This window comes from Pleurodeles waltl, chromosome 9 (assembly GCF_031143425.1).
Source record: "Pleurodeles waltl isolate 20211129_DDA chromosome 9, aPleWal1.hap1.20221129, whole genome shotgun sequence".
Lineage (NCBI taxonomy): Eukaryota > Metazoa > Chordata > Amphibia > Caudata > Salamandridae > Pleurodeles > Pleurodeles waltl.
The window spans coordinates 11,108,532-11,129,593 of record NC_090448.1 but is presented as its reverse complement, the minus strand read 5'-3'; the positions used below and the strand labels follow the sequence as shown (position 1 = coordinate 11,129,593).

Genomic DNA, 21,062 nt, shown 5'->3' with positions numbered 1-21,062 from the left:
GCTTACGACACTGGTTGGGCCCACGATTGATGTCTACCCAATCCTCCTCTCCGACAAGCTAGAATGGCATCAGCCGATGTCTCTTCCAACTTCGATGGGGCCTACTCAACCAAGGTTGGATCAGGACCCTTTATCTTATGGGTACGAGTATGAGGAGGGTTTGGAGGGGTTGAGGGACCCTTACGAATACCAGCTGGATGACCCTAACATGGACTGGACACAGGAATTGGGCGAGGCCAGTGGTCTGCATGCTTCTCCAGACTCTGGCTTGCTTTCTCCTCCTACTGTGGCTATGTGGGAGTGAGCCTCTTACTCAATGGTGGTCAGTGGGGCGGCTGAGGTCCTTGTCCTCGAACTGCCCTCTGTAGCAGTCAGGACTAACCTCCTGACAGAGGTGCTTCAGCCTGGGGCTTCCACTTCGGAGCCTCTACTCCCATTAAATGAAGCCCTCACCGATGTACTTCTGGGTACTTGGTCCAGACCCAGCACAGGGTCTCCTGTGAACAGGACAATCGCCCGCTGCCATCGACCTGCCCCAAAAGACCCTAAATTCCTGTCCCAACACCCCACGCCTGAGAGCTTTGTAATCCAGGCTTCCTCTGATGCATTCCCTTCTGCTCTCCCGGATTGGGAATCAGAGAGTGAACCAACTTGAAAAATGAAAATGTTGCCACTTTGCATCCTAATTTAAATCTGCCATGCTAATTCAAATGGAATACCACATTCAACACCCCACAATCTAGAGTTGCTGGCTAAAACAGTTCTCAAAGCAAGACAGCCACGGAAGTGTAACGAGAGAAATACTAGAAGGGTCAGCCAAACATACCAAGAGTGTTCAAACAGTCATAGTGTAATAAGGATGTTAAGTTTGCCTGAATCATGGTCATAATTGCAACAAGGAGAGATTAATAAAACATATACAATTATATAAACCCAATAAAACCTTTATCAGGAATAAACGTTTGGCATTAAGACTGTAATGCTCAGAACAGCCCCTAGAGGACACCACAATAAAAATATCATTTGTAAGAAACACGGTCATGTAACCATATAATTAGCCCCTATAGAGCATAACCCCATGAAAGTAGAATGGCACAGTGAAACCATATAATTAGCCTTTAGAGGGCATAGTGCCTTATACATTTTCAGGCCTAGCAGGCCTGCTGCCATGCTAAGGCCCTTAGAACACCGACTACTCAGCTGTAAAACAAGAGTTCCAGCCGTAAGAGGGCTTAAAAAAGGACTGACTGGTGGGAGGGGTTATTATTTTGGGGCTCCCACTAACCTAGTGTGGGGACCCATAGATGATGTAATTAGAAAGTGCATCATGCTGAACATTTTGATGGTGGTCCCATTGTAATTAGCCTTAAACTAATTTAAACTAGTGTCATGTGGCCTCTTCCCTTCCTGAATTTCAAAATGCTCACACCATTTATTTAATTTTCACTTAATATTTGAAACTAAACAAAAATGTTTACAGTCACTTAAAATGTAACTAATGAACGAGAAAAATGAATTTGATAAAATATATGACCGAGGGATGAAATCCTTTAGAAAACCACTTGCCCCGTTTGGTGTCAAGCAGTGAGAGTGCATCTTATGGCAGCTTTCTCACTGCTTTGATGATAGCTTCTCTTATGCCAGTGCCCATATCACGTTAGAATGTCTTCATCCTCACCGTGCCCCTCCGCAACCACATCACCCCCCACCTGAGAGACCTTCACTGGCTCCCCGTCGACAAGAGGATCACCTTCAAGCTCCTCACCCACGCACACAAAGCACTGCACAACGCTGGACCAGCCTACCTGAACAACAGACTCCGCTTCTACCTCGCAGGTAAGTAGTGCGCTTTACAAATACAATGATTGATCAATTGATTCAGGCAGGCTCAGGCACAAAACAGGGGCTTACATTTGTTTAGGTGAAAGTATGTGCTGTCACTGCTGCTGGCAGTGGGCACAGTCGGACTCTGGGCTTGGCACACCGGGGGTGAAGGCACCTCATGTATCCCCTAATGCCCACTGGAGGGCCATGTATAACCAAGCCCTGCAGATTGTGGGTATTAGGTGGGCCGGCTAATGAGAGGCTGTGGCGGTGCCACTGAGCCTGGCAGCAGATGGTGAGAGATGGTGCTGCGAGACGCTTCAGTTCATCAGATCCACCTCACATCTGAGATTACGAATCATGTGATGAGTATTATTACTACAGCAATTCTAAGGACACCGCTGTGTGTGCTTCAAGGCTTGTAACCACTGATGGTGATAGTGTGCAGAGATAACCACGGGCTTGCTTGGCTTGGAAATCCTTTAAATCCGACAATTCCACCTCCCCAGTAGCACCTTATTAGGAACAGGTGTATTAAAAACCGTAGCTGAATGCTGATCTGAGAACTGCCTGATTCTGCAGCTTCTATTGTAGAAACGCTGCCTAAAAGATCAGGTCATACTCGCAAGACCTGGCTTGTGATTTTTATTTTTAGATTGTTGTCCCCCTGCCTGCATTTAACACCCCACACACATATATACACACAAGCACACCCCACAGACCCGCATGCACACAGCTCCCACACCTCCTCTACAACCCCGCATGCGTGCACACAGCTCCCACACACCCCCAGCTCCCCACACACACCCAGCTCCCCACACACACCAGCTCCCCACACACACCAGCTCCCCACACACCCACACCTCCCCACACACCCCACACCCAGCTCCCCACACACCCCACACCCAGCTCCCCACAAACACACCCCACACCCAGCTCCCCACAAACACACCCACACCCAGCTCCCCACAAACACACCCCACACCCAGCTCCCCACAAACACACCCCACACCCAGCTCCCCACAAACACATACCTCCCCACAAACACACCACACCCAGCTCCCCACACTCACCACACCCAGCTCCCCACACGCACCACACCCAGCTCCCCACACACACCACACCCAGCTCCCCACACACACCACACCCAGCTCCCCACACACACCACACCCAGCTCCCCACACACACACCACACCCAGCTCCCCACACACACCACACCCAGCTCCCCACACACACACACCACACCCAGCTCCCCACACACAAACCACACCCAGCTCCCCACACACACACCACACCCAGCTCCCCACACACACACCACACCCAGCTCCCCACACACACACCACACCCAGCTCCCCACACACACCACACCCAGCTCCCCACACACACCACACCCAGCTCCCCACACACACCACACCCAGCTCCCCACACACACCACACCCAGCTCCCCACACACACCACACCCAGCTCCCCACACACACCACACCCAGCTCCCCACACACACCACACCCAGCTCCCCACACACACCACACCCAGCTCCCCACACACACCACACCCAGCTCCCCACACACACCACACCCAGCTCCCCACACACACCACACCCAGCTCCCCTCCACACACACACTCCCAGCTCCCCCCCACACACACACACGCCCAGCTCCCCCCCCACACACGCCCAGCTCCCCCCCACACACGCCCAGCTCCCCCCCACACACGCCCAGCTCCCCCCCACACACGCCCAGCTCCCCCCCACACACGCCCAGCTCCCCCCCCACACACGCCCAGCTCCCCCCCCACACACGCCCAGCTCCCCCCCCACACACGCCCAGCTCCCCCCCCACACACACGCCCAGCTCCCCCCCCACACACACGCCCAGCTCCCCCCCACACACACACGCCCAGCTCCCCCCCCACACACACACGCCCAGCTCCCCCCCACACACACACGCCCAGCTCCCCCCCACACACACACACGCCCAGCTCCCCCCACACACACGCCCAGCTCCCCCCCACACACACACACGCCCAGCTCCCCCCACACACACGCCCAGCTCCCCCCACACACACGCCCAGCTCCCCCCACACACACACGCCCAGCTCCCCCCACACACACACGCCCAGCTCCCCCCACACACACACGCCCAGCTCCCCCCACACACACACGCCCAGCTCCCCCCACACACACACGCCCAGCTCCCCCCCACACACACCCCCAGCTCCCCCCACACACACACACCCCCACACACACACACCCCCAGCTCCCCCCACACACACACACCCCCAGCTCCCCCCACACACACACACCCCCAGCTCCCCCCACACACACACACCCCCAGCTCCCCCCACACACACACCCCCAGCTCCCCCCACACACACACCCCCAGCTCCCCCCCACACACACCCCCAGCTCCCCCCCACACACACACACCCTGCTCCCCCCCCCACACACACACACACCCTGCTCCCCCCACACACACACACACCCTGCTCCCCCCCCACACACACACCCTGCTCACACACACACACTGCTCACACACACACACAGACCGCTCCACACACACCCAGCTGCCCACACACACCCAGGCCCCCCCCCCCCACACACACACACACACACCCTGCTCCCCCCCCCACACACACACCCTGCTCCCCCCACACACACACACCCTGCTCCCCCCCACACACACACCCTGCTCCCCCCCACACACACACCCTGCTCCCCCCCACACACACCCTGCTCCCCCCCACACACACACCCTGCTCCCCCCACACACACACACCCTGCTCCCCCCCCACACACACACCCTGCTCCCCCCCCACACACACACACCCTGCTCCCCCCCCCACACACACACACACCCTGCTCCCCCCCACACACACACACCCTGCTCCCCCCCACACACACACACACCCTGCTCCCCCCACACACACACACACACCCTGCTCCCCCCCACACACACACACACCCTGCTCCCCCCCCACACACTCACACCCTGCTCCCCCCCCACACACACACACCCTGCTCCCCCCACACACACACCCTGCTCCCCCACACACACACCCTGCTCCCCCACACACACACCCTGCTCCCCCACACACACACCCTGCTCCCCCACACACACACACCCTGCTCCCCCCACACACACACACCCTGCTCCCCCCACACACACACACACCCTGCTCCCCCCCACACACACACACCCTGCTCCCCCCCACACACACACCCTGCTCCCCCCCCACACACACACACCCTGCTCCCCCCCCACACACACACACCCTGCTCCCCCCCACACACACACCCTGCTCCCCCACACACACACCCTGCTCCCCCACACACACACCCTGCTCCCCCTACACACACACCCTGCTCCCCCTACACACACACCCTGCTCCCCCTACACACACCCTGCTCCCCCTACACACACCCTGCTCCCCCTACACACACCCTGCTCCCCTTACACACTGCTCCCACACACACACTGCTCCCACACACACACTGCTCCCACACACACTGCTCCCACACATACACAGCTCACACACACACTGCTCCCACACATACACAGCTCACACACACACTGCTCCCACACACACACACTGCTCCCACACACACACACTGCTCCCACACACACTGCTCCCACACACACTGCTCCCACACACACACTGCTCCCACACACACACTGCTCCCACACACACACTGCTCCCACACACACACTGCTCCACACACACACACTGCTCCACACACACACACACTGCTCCACACACACACACACTGCTCCACACACACACACACTGCTCCACACACACACACACTGCTCCACACACACACACACTGCTCCACACACATACACACTGCTCCACACACACACACTGCTCCACACACACACACTGCTCCACACACACACACTGCTCCAACACACACACACTGCTCCAACACACACACACTGCTCCAACACACACACACACACCGCTCCACACACACACACCCAGCTGCCCACACTTGCAGCACCACCTCCACAACCTCCCCTCACACATATATACACACTCACAGTCCTCTACACACACACACAGCCCCTCACAAACACACGTGCACACACTCAAAGCCCCGCACGACCCTCCACCCTCCACCCGACACACACACACACACGCCTGCCTTTATTTTTGGGTGGTTAAACTGAAAATGTGTTTTATACCGATTTCCATTGAAAAAAATGACCTCAAACACTAAGCTACACTTTAAGGTTGTCTGCAGTATAAAAGATGAAGAATACTTATATGTAGTGAGAAATATAAAATTTTAGGGAAAAAAACACCCTTGACTTTGTGAAACACATTCATTCTGTAAAAGGGAGAGATTGTTAAAACATTTTTTTTATTTTTTTTTAAAGCTGCAGTTAACAATGGGCATTGATTAGAATTAAAATGTTTACGTTTAGTTTACCTTTCTTGAACAAATTATTCATGAAACGGCAAACTATGGTTAGAAATTATGCAAGGCAAATCTACTTACTGTATAATTGATTTACCACATTTGACATACATTTCTGGTTCATTTGCGGATTTCAACTCTGTGTTCAAACCCCGAATGGGTGAAATTAGTACGGACAAAGAATGTGCCGCGTAGTGCAGCATAATTTGCCTTTTCTTGCATTGTAATGTAGAAAACCCGGTCATATATTATGGCCTTCAGTTAGTGCATAACCCTAGGGGCCGTGACAATTGTAAATCTCTGCAGAGTGGTTTCAGGGCTGTCATTTTGGTGATTAAACACACATTGCACAGGGAGTTAAATATTGTTCATATTTGTCTTTGTGAAATGTATTTTGCACCTCTGCACTTTGTGCAATAAAAAATATCCAAACATGCAATATTTTTATGTTTACTTATGTTTTGCGTATGTATGTATCTATCATTCACCCTTCACCGGCAAGGACGACTCTACCACCTTCGTATAGGCCTGGGCCAACTGGTGCCATCCAGTCAGATACTCTCACAGTTGCTCTTGTGCAACCAAAATCAATTATCGATTGAAGAGGGGCTCAGGTTGGGCATAACGGGGAGAAAAAGTTGGGTGAAATAGTCCTCATTGAAATGTCTCGTTGTGAATCCCAGGTTTTGAGCGTCACAAACAGGAGCACATTTAAAGGTTTTATTTTGGGAAGATGTCCAGCAAGTAATAGATTTAATTTTCACTGATCTACTAACAATTGACCTGCTCATTATTAACAGTGACAACCCAGCAACGCACCTTTCGTTTGCAGTCTCACTAGTCGACAAGTAAGATTATATCTATAAATTGAAACCAGTAACGTCAATTATTTTTATCCAACAGAATTAACAACAAAAGAAATTTGACTAAACCTTTGAAATTTATAATAATTTGTAAAGCATTCTAAGTGTAGAAAATGTGTTTTATAGTTTGCACAATATCATTTGAGTGTATAATTTCATTAGGAAAGTTCAAGCAATTACTGTGTATTGTATTTGACGCTCTTTGTATATAAGTACAGTTAAAGACACAGAAATGGACATAAGTAATGGTAAAGTGCAGACTTTCTCAAGTAATCACATATAGGAATGCACTTTAGAATTATAACCATATAGTAGAGCATTACCACAATAAAAGAGCTGTGCTGGTATGATAACCTGTAGAGTAAATCCACACCAAATGTGTGTCCTTTTTTCCAACATCCTGGGGTTCTAAAGGTACCCAGGGTTTTTGGATTCCACTGGAAGAGACAGAGAAAATTTGTAGCTGTTTTGGGGTGAAAAATAGGGAAAAAAGTGTCCCGCAAAACGTCTGGTTTTTCCCACCTTTAAAATTGCCTCACTTAATGGTTTGCTGTGCTAAAGTCACCATTTTAGAAGTTTTCAGGAACACAGAGAGCTGAATAAAAAAAACTGTTTTAGCACATTAATTGCATTCTTGAAGAGGTATCCTATTTGTTCTAGTTTTTTAACCATTGTGAAAGTCATGGGTTACCAGGAAAGCTACATATTTCTCTATAGTAGACTCCATTTTGGATTCAGCAAGGAGTCATATTTTTAGATTTCACAAGGTTTCCACAAATAAACCATTGAAATAAAGAAATACTGAATGTGAGTAGGACAAAATGACCATTTGTGACATTTTCTCTCACTTTTTTTTATCAGGATGACCGATTTACAAAAGCAGTATATCATTAAGTCTGGCACCTAGGGAGTCTAGCCACCCTGCACATTTTTTTAAACTAGACAACCATGGGGGGGGGGGTCCAGTTGTGGGTGACTACCTTGGCTGTTACCAGGTAAAGTCATTGCAAACATCAAACTTTGACTAAGGCACACATTTTCTTCATGTCTCCATGCGCCCTCAGAAATTGTTCTGCACGCATTTGTTTATTGCACAATTTCCTCAAGTCAGCATCCAAAAAGAGATGGATGTAGTTAATCAGCCACAACATTTAGTTTATTCGGGGCAGCACTTAATTGGGGGGCTGCTAAGAGATCACTCGGTGCTTGCCGCTGGATATGCCTGCTCTCTGGGTTGATCTGCCCTGCTACGGTTCTTCCACTGCAGAGACTGTGCTTTCAAAGGGACATCACGACTGCCATGACCATGTTCCTCAAAATTGCTGGAAGACGAGTCATGGGATAGAATGTTTTAGACAGAAAATTCACTTTAAATTCTGCACTTTCTTCTCCCTCAGAGACTGCTTCAGTGACTGATCTCACTTGAGAGCTGTCCTCCATTTCCACCAAGACGCCAACTCTGCTGACTGGCAAAAACTTTCCTTCTAAAACACTGCCCAGCACAGAAGGCAGAATCGTAGTTCTAAATCAGTCAGTGGGTGTGTGCATTTGTGAGATGTCCATTTTTCAATTAAACTGCATCAGAAAGAAAAGATGCAGGATTACTTCTCTTTGCTGCATACCCAAAACCCAATACCGCAGCGTTCTGTGTGAATTATGCATTACTGCTCGGCTATTGCCATTTTAAAATTAATTTCCTTAAGGCAAAATTCTACCTTTGATTTCGAGAATACCACATTCGAATAGTAGCCTCCGCAACTTTGTGTGCAGCTGAGCTCCTTAAGTGAACTTGGGGTCACTGCAATCTGTGGAAATATGCGGCAGGAGCACGCCCAATTATGCAAAAGGCAGATTACACAGCATAATGCAGCCTTTTTTTTACATTTTGTGATTTGTAAACATGGTAATGCTGTCTGGGTAAAGGTTTGAGCTCATTAGTACCAGTTTAGCAACTAAATGCTGAAATAGGCAACTGAAAGATGACCATTCCACCTTTGCCCAGGGCCTTCCACTGCTTACAAACACATTGATATAAAGATATATCTACTCTCCTATAATTCGCTGTCATCCAGCATAGACCAGCGCAGACCCCACGTCTTTTTTTGAAAGTTCTTTATTCATCTTGCTCCGCAATGTTAGCCATTACGCATTTTGGCCACTGTTGTGGCCTTGCTCACATACAACGCTGCCCCATCTTTGTTTACCATTTCGTCCCTAACATAAACAAAAGGCTGCAGTCCATACCACAAACTATTATTGAATTACAAATTAAAAATAAACTATTAAACATTGTCACAACCTCCACCTTCATTTTCTAATGTAGACAAAATTTGACTCTGGGACAAGCGCAAGATTGAGGGAGGTAACTTACCTCAAATTAAGACCAAATGGGCAGAAATTCCAGAATTTTAAAATTGTGTGCAAAAATCATGACTGACTAAATTTTGTTTGTTGATCACTTATAATCAGAAAACTTCAGAAATGCCCCTGTGGTGGGTTCCTTACATATTCAGTTACATATACTTTCAGCCAACTATAATTGTGCCCGTAGTAGGCTTGTATGATGGAATCGGATCGTAAAGATATATATTTATATATATTTTCATTCTCAGATAGGTGTCGACCCCTATCTGGGGCATATAGAGATTTCTAAATCCTTCTCTGCATTTCAAGAGGGCCAACCCCCATCTACATTCCTTTTATTTTTATAGTGTGATTTCCCGTGAAGGACATCATTTATAATAATAATAATTAAAAAAAAGTTAGGCTCAGAAAGATGGTCGTTTTTTCATGTTACCATTTTTTTTTATATAGCATGGACCCACTGGGGTTTAGAATGTGTTGCATAGAAGCATAGGAGCAAAAATGGGTACATGAAAGAAAGATAGTCTTTGTGTATTTATATGGTATTTATATAGCCCAAAACTAGCCTAAAGGTGGCAGAATACTGTACACAGTCAAAGACGAGCATAAAGTCAACAAGTGAAAGGAGAGGACGTTCGGTTGTGGATGGCTCAAGCATGGTGATGTGGTGTTATTTAACGAGGTCAGTCCTAAACTCTTTCCTAAATTAGAGCAGAGTTGGTTGGGTTCTAATGGATGTTGTGCGAGATCCTTGTGCATAGATGGAAAAAGCCGGTCATCTTTTGTTTTACTCTTGATAACCTGGAGCATGTCCCGGGAAGCACTAGAGATGGCGAGGTTACCTGCAAGGTAAGTGGGGGTTCTGGTCGTGGGGGAAGTTTATTTTCCTCATAAGCATGCAGAAGTCTTTGAAGGCATCTGCGCTGCCTTCTACCCTAAATACCTCTATAAATGAGACCATGACTGTTAATTCAAGTGCAGTAGGATTGCAGTATGGCTTAATCATAGTAGTCAATTGAAGTACCTTACACTTACTAAAATGATATCATCCACAAGAAGGTAAATAAGTGCCTTTGGTAGTGTTGGTTCGTTGGTTACTATTTGCATAAGCAGAGGAATAGGTTGTCTAACACCCTTCCGATCTTCATGTTCCTAAGGGGCCTTAAACTTCTTGAAATTGAGAGTGCGTGGGGCAGTACCTTTTAAACATTCTGTATTGTTGCAAGAGAGACAGAATCTTTGTCTTGTCACATTATCAAACCCTCTTTATTTGCGATTTTCAATAATGTTTCACATCAATATAATGAATACATTTGTGTCAAAGTAAAATATTGCTCAAGTAAAGCAATTATATATTTTTTCCTTCCAGAAAACCCAGAATAAATTCTCAGTTGGTTGCGCAGCAGGTCGCTCAGCAGTTTGCTACACCACCACCACCACCTAAAAAAGAGAAAAAGGAAAAGGTTGATCGACCTGAGAGAGAGAAACTTGACAAAGAAAGATCGGACATGGAAATAGATGAGAAAGAAAATCCAGAATGTGATGCAATTGATGAAGACAAACCAGAGGACGAACCGCTTGATCTACCCGATGAAAGAGAGAAATGCGACCAAGAAACTCTTGAGAAGGAAAGACTTGTTAAAGACAAACTTGAAACAGAAAAACTGGATAAAGGAAAAATTGAAGAGGAAACATTTGAGACCATAAAACCTGAACTAGAAAAAAATAATGGGAAACCTGAACTAGAAAAACCTGATAAGCGAAAACCTGAACTAGAAAAACCTGATAAGCGAAAACCTGAACTAGAAAAACCTGATAAGCGAAAACCTGAGCTAGAAAAACCTGATAAGCGAAAACCTGAGCTAGAAAAACCTGATAGGCGAAAACCTGAGCTAGAAAAACCTGATAAAGGAAAACCTGAGCTAGAAAAACCTGATAAAGGAAAACCTGAGCTAGAAAAACCTGATAAAGGAAAACCTGAGGTAGAAAAACCTGATAAAGGAAAACCTGAAGTAGAAAAGTCTGAAAGAGGTAAACTTGAACTGGAGAAACAAGAAAGGGGAAAACCTGTAGAAAAACTGATTAAAGGAAAGCTGGATGGAGAAAGACTGATTCGCGGAAAGTTGGATGGAGAAAGAGTAATGAGAGGAAAGCCCGATGGAGAGAGACTCAGAGGAAAGCTGGACGGAGAAAAGCTTGAAAAAGAAATTATTCCAAGTGTTATGAAGAGAATCGCAAGCAAAAAGACAAGGTATATAATGAATTAAAACCTGACTTGTGTTTTTTACCAGCTTTAGGGAATACCCACATTATGTTCATTGTATTAGCACTGCAAATGGTGAGCCAAAGAGATATGCACATGGTCTTTTCGTGCCTCTAGTACTCCCCAACCCCACCTACAAATTCCATTGATGCCTCATACTTAGTGCTGCGTTTTACTCTGACCAAGATGCATTGTAACTTTTTCAGAGCTGGTTAGTTTCGTGTCTTTTATAGTGTTAATTAAAACATCTTGGCTGATTGTCCACCTGTGAATGCAGTGGTAAGAGGCTCTCGTTCATGTCTGCTGTGGTCACTGGTGTTGAAAATAAATCAGTCTCCACTCGTGAGGTTTTAACTGTCATTTTAAGACGTCTCAAGTTGCTCTTTACGGGCAGTTTGCACTTTGTGATTTATTTTTTATATTTTGTTGGAGCAAGTATGCCTGTGCGTTGCTTGTTTCCACTGTACTTCTCCAAATTGGATTTTGAAAGACTTCTTCTCCAACCCCCTGCCCCCCAAACATGTTTAACCATCTGCTCAATTTTGAAGCCCTATTTTTAAGTGAGGGAAGCTTGTCTACAGATTATCATCATACCTTGGGCGTTTTGTCCTGTGCGCTCCCTTGCAAAGTAGGATTTGTTCTTGCCACAAATTCATTCATTGCTGGAACCTCAATTTTCCCACTAAGACACAGCATTATAATTGGTTATGATCTTCGAGTGTTCACTGACTACTTGTGATGACCCATCAGTGCAGCGCCCACCTGCGTCCCATGCTGCCTTGAGCCTCAAGCTGCACCCTTCTGACAACACCCAGACATGCCAGAACTGGTCTAGGGCTGCTTGTGTTGCAGCTTGAAGGGGGCCTTGCCTGGCAGTTAAGGTCTGGCTTGTCACTATTGGAGCAAGCCCAAGGCTGATTTGCATGTGGCAGTTTCCTTTTGAGGTGTTATGGTGGGCAAGAAAATGAAAAACAGTGGCTAATGCCAATTCAGACTATCCTTTTTTTAAATTTAATTTGCTCATTATTTAGTCAAGGTTCTTTGTCTCAACATTCTGCAGTGTCCAGGGCTTTGATCCAAGGCACAGCATGCAGTCCGGAGCCTCAGACGTCTTGTTTGAAGGTCCTGTCATTAAGGCTTTCAAAGCCAAGGGGGCAGAAGAATCCAACCTGGTGGTACAGATAGCTCACAGTTGATTAGTTTTTCTTCAAAATTATTTTTTCCTGTGCTTAGGGTACTATGTCCTCTCCTAAAACTACAGGATGTAAGCCTTATACTGACTGTTACAAACACATATCTGAGACATCCCTGCAAGGTCTGCCTCTGGTGTTTGGGTTCGGCAGATTCATAGGAGGAGTATGCTTTATGAACCCAAAGGCGATCCGAAGCCAAGCTGTTTGTCGTCAAACACTGAATAGAAGCTGCAAAAGTCTGGCTCGTAATAGAGGGCACTGACTCGTTCCTGCTCTGGAGGACATTCCCACGTCGGATCATCATCTGACGTTTCCGTGTAAGGTCATCGTCGAGGTCCAAGTCTTCCGGTAAGTCAAATTAGAAGTAGAAGCACGAGGACCAAGAAGGATTTTGTCCCAGACCCACCACTCTCATCCTTAGAAGCTGCAAGGAGGTTAGGCTGCATTGTGGTCTCACTGTTGATCCTCACCTGAAGAGCTTATTCAGCAGCTGATCCCGATGCATCTTGAGTTTTCAGGTCTGTTGTCAACATTGCAACAGATGGAGGCCACTATGGAGGCCATGCTGTCAATTGCTGGCTCTCTGACACACCTTTGGGCCTCAAGGATGCATGGAGGCCTCTAGTTTGGAGGTCAGCCTTCCGTTCCGTCTGTGCCTCCAGAACATGCCTCATGATGCAGACTTCCATCTTAGCATCAAAATCGCTGCCGGCGTCTGAGAACCCCATCTCTATCAGTGTTTCTGACTGAGCTGATTCCATCCCGGCCTTGATAGAGGTTGCACCTTGAAGCCATACCAGCAAACCTGGCTCCAGTTCATTCTGACTCAGATAGAACTATACCATTATCTTTGAACTGCTCTGCAGTGCTTCAAAAACGTTTCTGTTAAGTCTCTGGTTAGGGCCAGCCATCCTTTTGAGATGACAATGTTGACGAAGGGCAGTATTTTCCACAGCAGTAGGATGTTGAAACTTTTATTTAGATTTGCAGGATGCCACTGGGTTTGACACTTCCTTGGACATTGGGCTGCTTTCTCCCTCTGGGCCACCAACAAGAAAGTTCTTCCTTCGCCGTAATGAAGAGATGTGCAGCAGAGGTTTTGGACTAACAATTGCTTTTTAAGATGGTCAAAACCAATGTCCAATAGGTTTTGCAACCAGTACAAACTTTCACAACCACTATTTCCATTTATTGAGGCTTTGACAAACATCCTGGTGGGCACCTGGTCCAAGCCCTATTTCTGTCCTCTGGTGAACTGGCAGGTTGCCAGTCAACTCTACATCATAGTTTATTGGTTAAGGCTTCCACCAGTAGGGTGAACCTTAGTTCTTTTCCCACGACTTTTGTTGGTGAGAGCTGAAATGCACTGCGGCCACTCAGTGCCAGATGCTTGTTGGGGAGATATAGCAACGCTTTATGGACACCATTTGCAGAATCTTGTTGCACTACCCAAGGAATTTCAAGCCAGATCAGCTATAGCCATCCAAGATGGTCAGGTTCCAGTGGATTCTGGACTGAGCACTACTGACTGCTTGGGCAGAGCAGTTGGCACTAGCACAGTGCTTGGTAGGCACGAATCCACAGAATTCTCTAGTAATGTCCAAACCTTTGTAATGGATATACATTTTGCTGGGTCCCGCCTTCTCTGTATTTGAAGGCTTTAGTTGACAGCAGGGCTTTGGTGTGCCCCTGGTGGTTGTTGACCCTAACAAACAGTTTCTGAATCAATTTTGAAAGTTTAAAGAAAGCTTTACAAGTGGGTAGTATGTAGGAAAAACAGTCTTCATAGCTGCTTATGCAGGAGACACCTCAGTATTTTCAAGGCTGTGGTAGTACGTCTAACAAGGAAGCATGCCGGCTAGCTTGGGCATCGGTCCAATTTCTCATCCCTTGCTACAGTGGTCACCTGCTCACTTTGGTTTGCCTTTTTGGTGCATGCACAATGAGTAATGGGGGCTGAATTCAACGTTTCCTCCTAGGTTGGTGGTCCTTCACATCCAACAAATGGGTCTTACAGATAGTTCAAAAAGGCTATGCCTTGCCTTTTTTCTCTGCCCCACCCCCTTATTTCCTCCACACCAGAGTGATTTTTTTTCAGAAGAGCTCCAATCCATTCCGTCACAAGGTTTACCTGTTGCTCTCCAAAGGTGCCATCCAGAGGGTCTCGGACTTGGGAATAGCTGAGCATTATTACTCTTTTTCTTCCTTCCAAAGAAGGATGGGGACTGCAGGGTATGCAGAAACTTCGGCCTCTGAAAGCCTTCTAGTGGAAGGACAAATTCAGAATGCTCACATTGGCCTTGACCCTGTCTAGTCAGGAACTTGGTGACTAGATTGTATCCATAGAACTACAGAACACATTCTGCAGTCCCACAGATGTTAGCCGTAGTTCAAGGTAGACCAGAAGCATTTTCAGTTTGCCGTGTTCCCCTTTTTGCCTCACCATCGATCCGCAGATTTTCATGAAAGTGGTTTTGGTGGAGATCGCTACCCATCATCGGAGGTCATGGATACCAATATTCCTCCACCTTGACTGATTGTTGATGGTAGACTCACCATGGTCAGTTGTTGACTACCTCCAGAAAATGGCAGATCTCTTGATATAGTAAGGGATTTACTATTAACGTGTCAATACCCTAACCGATTTCCTTACAGAGTCTTCCATTCATTGGGGAAGGTCTGGAAACTGAGTTTAAGGTTTCCAACCACTGCAGTGAGTCAAGGACATTCGTGCTGTGATCCTGATGGTTCAGGCTGGACCTTGGAGCATGAAGAGAGCATTTCTGAGGCGTCTTGGCCTCTTAGCCTCATGCATTCTTCTTATCAGCTTTGCCAGGTGGCACATGCATGCTTAACAAAGGAATTTGAAGTTCCAGTGGGCCCAGGGCCAGGGCAGTCTGGTCAGTGCCAACCAGTTCTTGGAGGAGAAGGCTCAAACATTTGCATTGGTGGCTGTTCGAACGCAATTGATCCAGTGACACACCCCTCTTCCTTCCCACCCAGAGCTGAATGTGGTGACTGATGCTTCCCTGCTGGGATGAGGTAATCTAAAGGAGATCAGGAGGAATCTAGTCTCTGGAGCAGGACCGGTTCCACATCAATATGCTGGTCTTGCTGGCCATATGCAGGTTTGCACAGAAAACACCATAGCTATGTGGTCTGTCAGAAAGCAGGGAAAAGTGGGGTCCTGAGTTGGGAAACTTCACACTTCTGGTATTGGTTGGAGCTGGAGTCATCTTCCTGATCACAAGCCACCTAGCAGGGTTCCCTGAAGTTCATAGTGCACATCCACACTGAGCAGGTGGCACCTGACCTTGGTGTCTACATCGCAAGGAGGCACAAGGTATCGTCCAACATTGAGAGAAAGACTGGTTAGACCTTTTTGCTTCCATTAAAACGTGAAGTGTTGAAAGTTTTGCATATTGGAGTTTCTACAAGAACAGTAGCACCCAGACTTATTCTGGCTGGAATTGAACACAGCTCTACTGTTTGCGTTTCCACCTCTTACTTTCCTGTCCATAGTTCTTAAAAAGATCAGGAATGTCCGGGCCAGTATCAATTTCAGCAAAGACCTCCTGTCTCCACAAGCAGACAGGTCCTGCACCCAAATCTGCGCAGTCTACACCTACATGCGTGGCAATTAAGCTGCAGCACTTGACTCTGTATGATCTGTAGCTTGGAAGGGTCATTGTCATCCTTGCTGCCAGGCAACCTTGCGTGAAATCCATTTATTTGAGACACTGGACAAGTTTGTGGCTTGGTCTATTGTTCACAAGGCTCACTTCTTACAAAGTTGGCAGAAATAGTTTTTATTGTTTTATCGTTGGCCAAGCAAGGCCGTGTAGTCTGCATTATTAAAGGTTATTTGTTGGCTCGTTCGGCCGTTCATCATTTTCGGGACCAACTGTCCTTGTAACTATCAGATTATGATGAGATTTATCTCTCAAGCATTTTGTGATGCTATAGTGAAACCTTAACTTGATCTTGATGTTTTTCATGAGTAAGACATCAAACCGATGCAAAGCTGCTCGTTCTCTCCAGTGACCTTAAAGACTCTCTTCCTCCTCACTATTATGCCAGCTCTGCATGAGTGAACTTCAGGCATTTTCAGCGCAACCACGCTATCAATCTTTGGCACAGAGAAGTTGGTGCTTAGAACTCAGCCAGCCTTTTATTTGTTGACTGCTTTCCACGTTGGGCAATCCTTCACTTAACCTTTGTTCTTTGCTCCCTCTCACCTCTCTGAAGAAGAGAACCTCCTTCAGCTGGGCCCCAAAAGAGCTTTAAACTTTTACCCTAATTTTACCAAGGACGACCGAGTGGACAATCAACTTTTTGTGGGATTCTTTGGATCATAAAAAGTGAAAGCGGTGCAGAAAAGGACCTTGTTGAGGTGAATAGTATTCTGCATTAAGATCTGCTATGCACTGGCCAAGAAGACGCCTCCACAAGGTCTGAGTGCACATTCCACCAGGGCTAAGGCTGCTACCACTGCCTTGGGACACAGAGTGGATATCCTTGACACCTGCAAGGCTAAGTGGTGGGTATTGGTGCATATGTTCATGAACCAGTAGTGCCTTGACAGCCAGGTCTGGTGGCAAGGACGTTTAGCCCACTCTGTGCAAGACTCTTTGGTCTGAACCCATGCTGCACACATTCCATTTGGGAAGTACAGTTTTGGTATGTATTCTAAGGTGAAGAACCTGCTGTTAGAAATATCAACCGGAAGAACAAAACTACCACTTTCAGTAGTCATCTTATTGATGGATAGTCTACAGATTCCTCATTGCCCTTCCTCCTTCCCGTTCTGTGGAGTGGCCTCTTTTTAACATCTAAAAAGGTCTCAATGTAGTATCCAGCACACTCTTAAGTCATTCACGCTCAATATCTGAGGGCCCAGAAAGGTTAAAAGATGAGAAACTGATAGAGTACTGGGGTGGTGCTTATATATGGCTCAGTGCATCATTTGTGTGGTAGCTTGATGTTGTCGCGGAGCCACGCAATGCAATCTAGCATTGCGCAGGAGAACTGCTCTGGGAGTGTTTTCCAGACCCACACTAGTGCATGGGGAGTATTCTAATGTGAGGAATCCCTATGTTGGGTAGAGTGTCCACCATAGAGAGCATTACCGAAGGTAAGTAAGCTGTCCTTCTGGTGATAATTCTGCAGCTCCAAGCCTTCCTGTTTCTTGGGGATCGTGACATATATTTACCTTTACCTTGCAAGTGAACAAAAACGCATACATTCAAAAATCTCCATTATTAATCGAGCAGGTGAGGCTGCTCGTACGCTCTGCAGGTTGCACAGGAGAAAGCTACCTACTGAAAAGCTTAACCACTGGCTACGTTTCCATGGTGATTCTCTGTAAAAGTATTTTTTTTTTTGTATGTTCTGACAATGGCCCTTGGGAATAGATGACTTCTTTTGTTCCTGTTGTATGAACTTCACTAAAACCAATTTGCCTTCAGCTCTCTTTGTTGTCCGCGTCTGAGTTCTTCCGAGCCTTGTATGACCCACCTAATGAATTATTATTTTTTGAATTTTTCAACTTTTTGAAATGTTTTTTTATATTTATTCTAATTGTATATGTTGTATATCAAGTTAATTGATGTACAAGTAAATAGGCACTTGATGTTATAAGAGACAAAATAATGAGCTGTTTTGAGTATAATACACCTTACTATACCCAGGTCCCACAGGGGAGGGGGCAATAGTACTTATATGCCCACATGAGGAGTTCTTTGGTGAAATCGAACAAGGCAATTAATTGACTAATGTTTTAATTAGATTGTAACTACATGATTTATACGAGGCTTAGGAAGCTAAGTACTTCAGTAAGAAGCATTTAAGGAAGAATTTGGCTCAGCCTACAAATAGCCCATTTCATGCACACGCTTATATTTGTAGTATTATGGGTAGATAGGTACTGTTTTAGTCCATTGGTGTTTGTATACGTTGTACACCACCGCTTTATTGACACTAGTGTTTTATCTATATCCTGGCACTTGGCACTTTTTGGTCAAATATGGCTGGTAATGAGCTTAAATAGTCAAATGTTTTTGTACTTAATGATAGTCTAATTGCACTGACACGAGTATTCGCACTTTTATCTTTTGTACTCTGATAAGAGTAAAGTAGTGAATAACTATAAGATTGCAAAAAGTATAGAACCTTTTATTGTATACATTTTAAACGTTTCCAACTAGATTTTAGGTGCAAAGAGTGGTTAAGACAAAAATGTATTGTTATGTCTATCCTTATGTGGACCTCAATTGAGTTCCAAAACATAAATAAATGAAATTGAACTGCCTTCATAACTTTCAGATGTCTCAAATGGCACGTTTGTGGCTCCAGTCCAAGGATTTTGTGTGTGCCAGGCAATACATTTTGCAGTGTGTGCCCTTTGCCTGATCAGAAACTCAATTTTGAGGCCTTTTTGCCATCTGATGCCCCCCTGTGGCCATTTATGTTGGGGCAGGCTTTGTGGCATGTGATCTGCACGTTTGCCCAATCTGTAATGTTTGAAAGAAGATAATTGTTTTTGCTTATTTTTACTTGTATTCCCTAGATTTTATTTCCACTTTAGGGGAGAAAAATGCGTGTCCTATCTTGTGTTTTTGGTATAAATATGAAAGTTATTTTTCAGATCTGTATTCTCAGCCGTTTGCATGATCTATTGGTCATTGCTGGAAGGTATTAACATTTTCAAGTCAAGTTTATCTTAAAATAATTTCATATTATTTATTACAGCACACTTTTTCTTTTCTAAATTGCTTAAACTCCATGTATGTTTAGTTTTTTTCCATCTCATTTTGGATCTTATAAAATAATGCTTTTCTTCGTTTGTCTTTTATAATTTTAATCTTTATCCCCATAAAATCAATTATTTTATTTGTGCTGTTGCAGTGTCTCCACCAAAACAATTATTCTGAACCCTTTAGAGTCAGATCGTAAGTCTACTTTAAGTCATTCTTCGCTTGAGGTTTAGTTCTAGAGTCCGCTCTGATGTTGAGTGCATTTTCCTCGTATGTCTTGTGTAAGTATTGTTCCTCCTACAAAAGTGTGACTAGAGTTGGCTTATAAAAAAATGTGCTCCCTTCCCGAGGGATTCTTCAGATTGTATGTAATCAGGCGGTCCCAGAGTGGATCGGTGCTTTGAAGGCTGTGCTTGCTGCAGTGTAAGCACACCTATTTGTTCTGATGGATTCCCTTCTTTGTGAATCCTGGCAGATGACCACTTGGATCTAGAAGCTTGCCATAGTCCGCATTGACTCTGCACCACTTACGGATGTGACGAGACAGAGCCACATAGAGGAACCGTTCCTGCACCCTGACCTGGTTTCCTCTTTTCCCGCACCCTTTGATGCGGAGCTGAAGCTCTCTGTGGAATTTGTTTTGGTTTACCAAATTCCAAAATGAAAAACTGCATACATTGCTCTAGGAAAATCTCTCCCGAAAACAGGCTTTATTGAGGCGTGCCATGACCGCTGATCACAAACCCACGTGACTTTTGTGTATCTGTGCCAAGCATGAGTCAAAGTTGTGCGACAAATGCTCTTCGATGCTTTCAGAAACCATCAGGAAACTTAAGGACCAAGCTTTACATTGTGAAGCACAAGAAGCGTTTCTGATGGATACAACTACCTGTGGATTCCTCACCTAATGAATACTCCCATGGCGCCAGCATTCGACGGAAATCGTCTTACAAGTCTCTGCACGTCGACGAGGACGTCACTCTAGCCCACGTGACGCCGTCTGACGTCATACAGGCAATAAGAGGTCCTCGACGACGTGCGGACGTCAGTTCCCTTTTTTCCGTGCATTCGAAACGGTTATCTTCGAGGGAGCAACTGTTACTTTTGTGGTTACAGTGTATTTTTGCTGCGTAGTCTTTCGCTGTGGTAATAATGTCGCAGAGAAAGTCTGGATTCAAGCCTTGTCGTGAGTGTGGAGGCAAGATGTCGGTGACGGATCCTCATTCCGATTGCCTTTGGTGTTTGAGCTCCGACCACGACGTCTCGACTTGTGATTCATGCCAGCACATGAATCCAAAGGCCCTCAAGGAACGTGAGGCGAAGCTGTTTATGGCAAAATCGAAGGAGAAGCATCACAAGAAGTCTTCTTCTCCAAGACAT

At 46.2% G+C, this 21,062-nt stretch overlaps 1 protein-coding gene across 1 annotated transcript in view; it reads left to right on the top strand.

Annotated features, from left to right (window-relative positions):
* Window positions 1-21,062, top strand: part of LOC138258833 (RING1 and YY1-binding protein B-like) — a 208,469-nt gene that overhangs the window by 154,316 nt on the left and 33,091 nt on the right. The window contains exon 3 of the mRNA XM_069206104.1: window positions 10,841-11,722. Coding sequence (XP_069062205.1) covers window positions 10,841-11,722 — 882 coding nt within the window. The remainder of the gene's footprint in view (window positions 1-10,840; window positions 11,723-21,062) is intronic.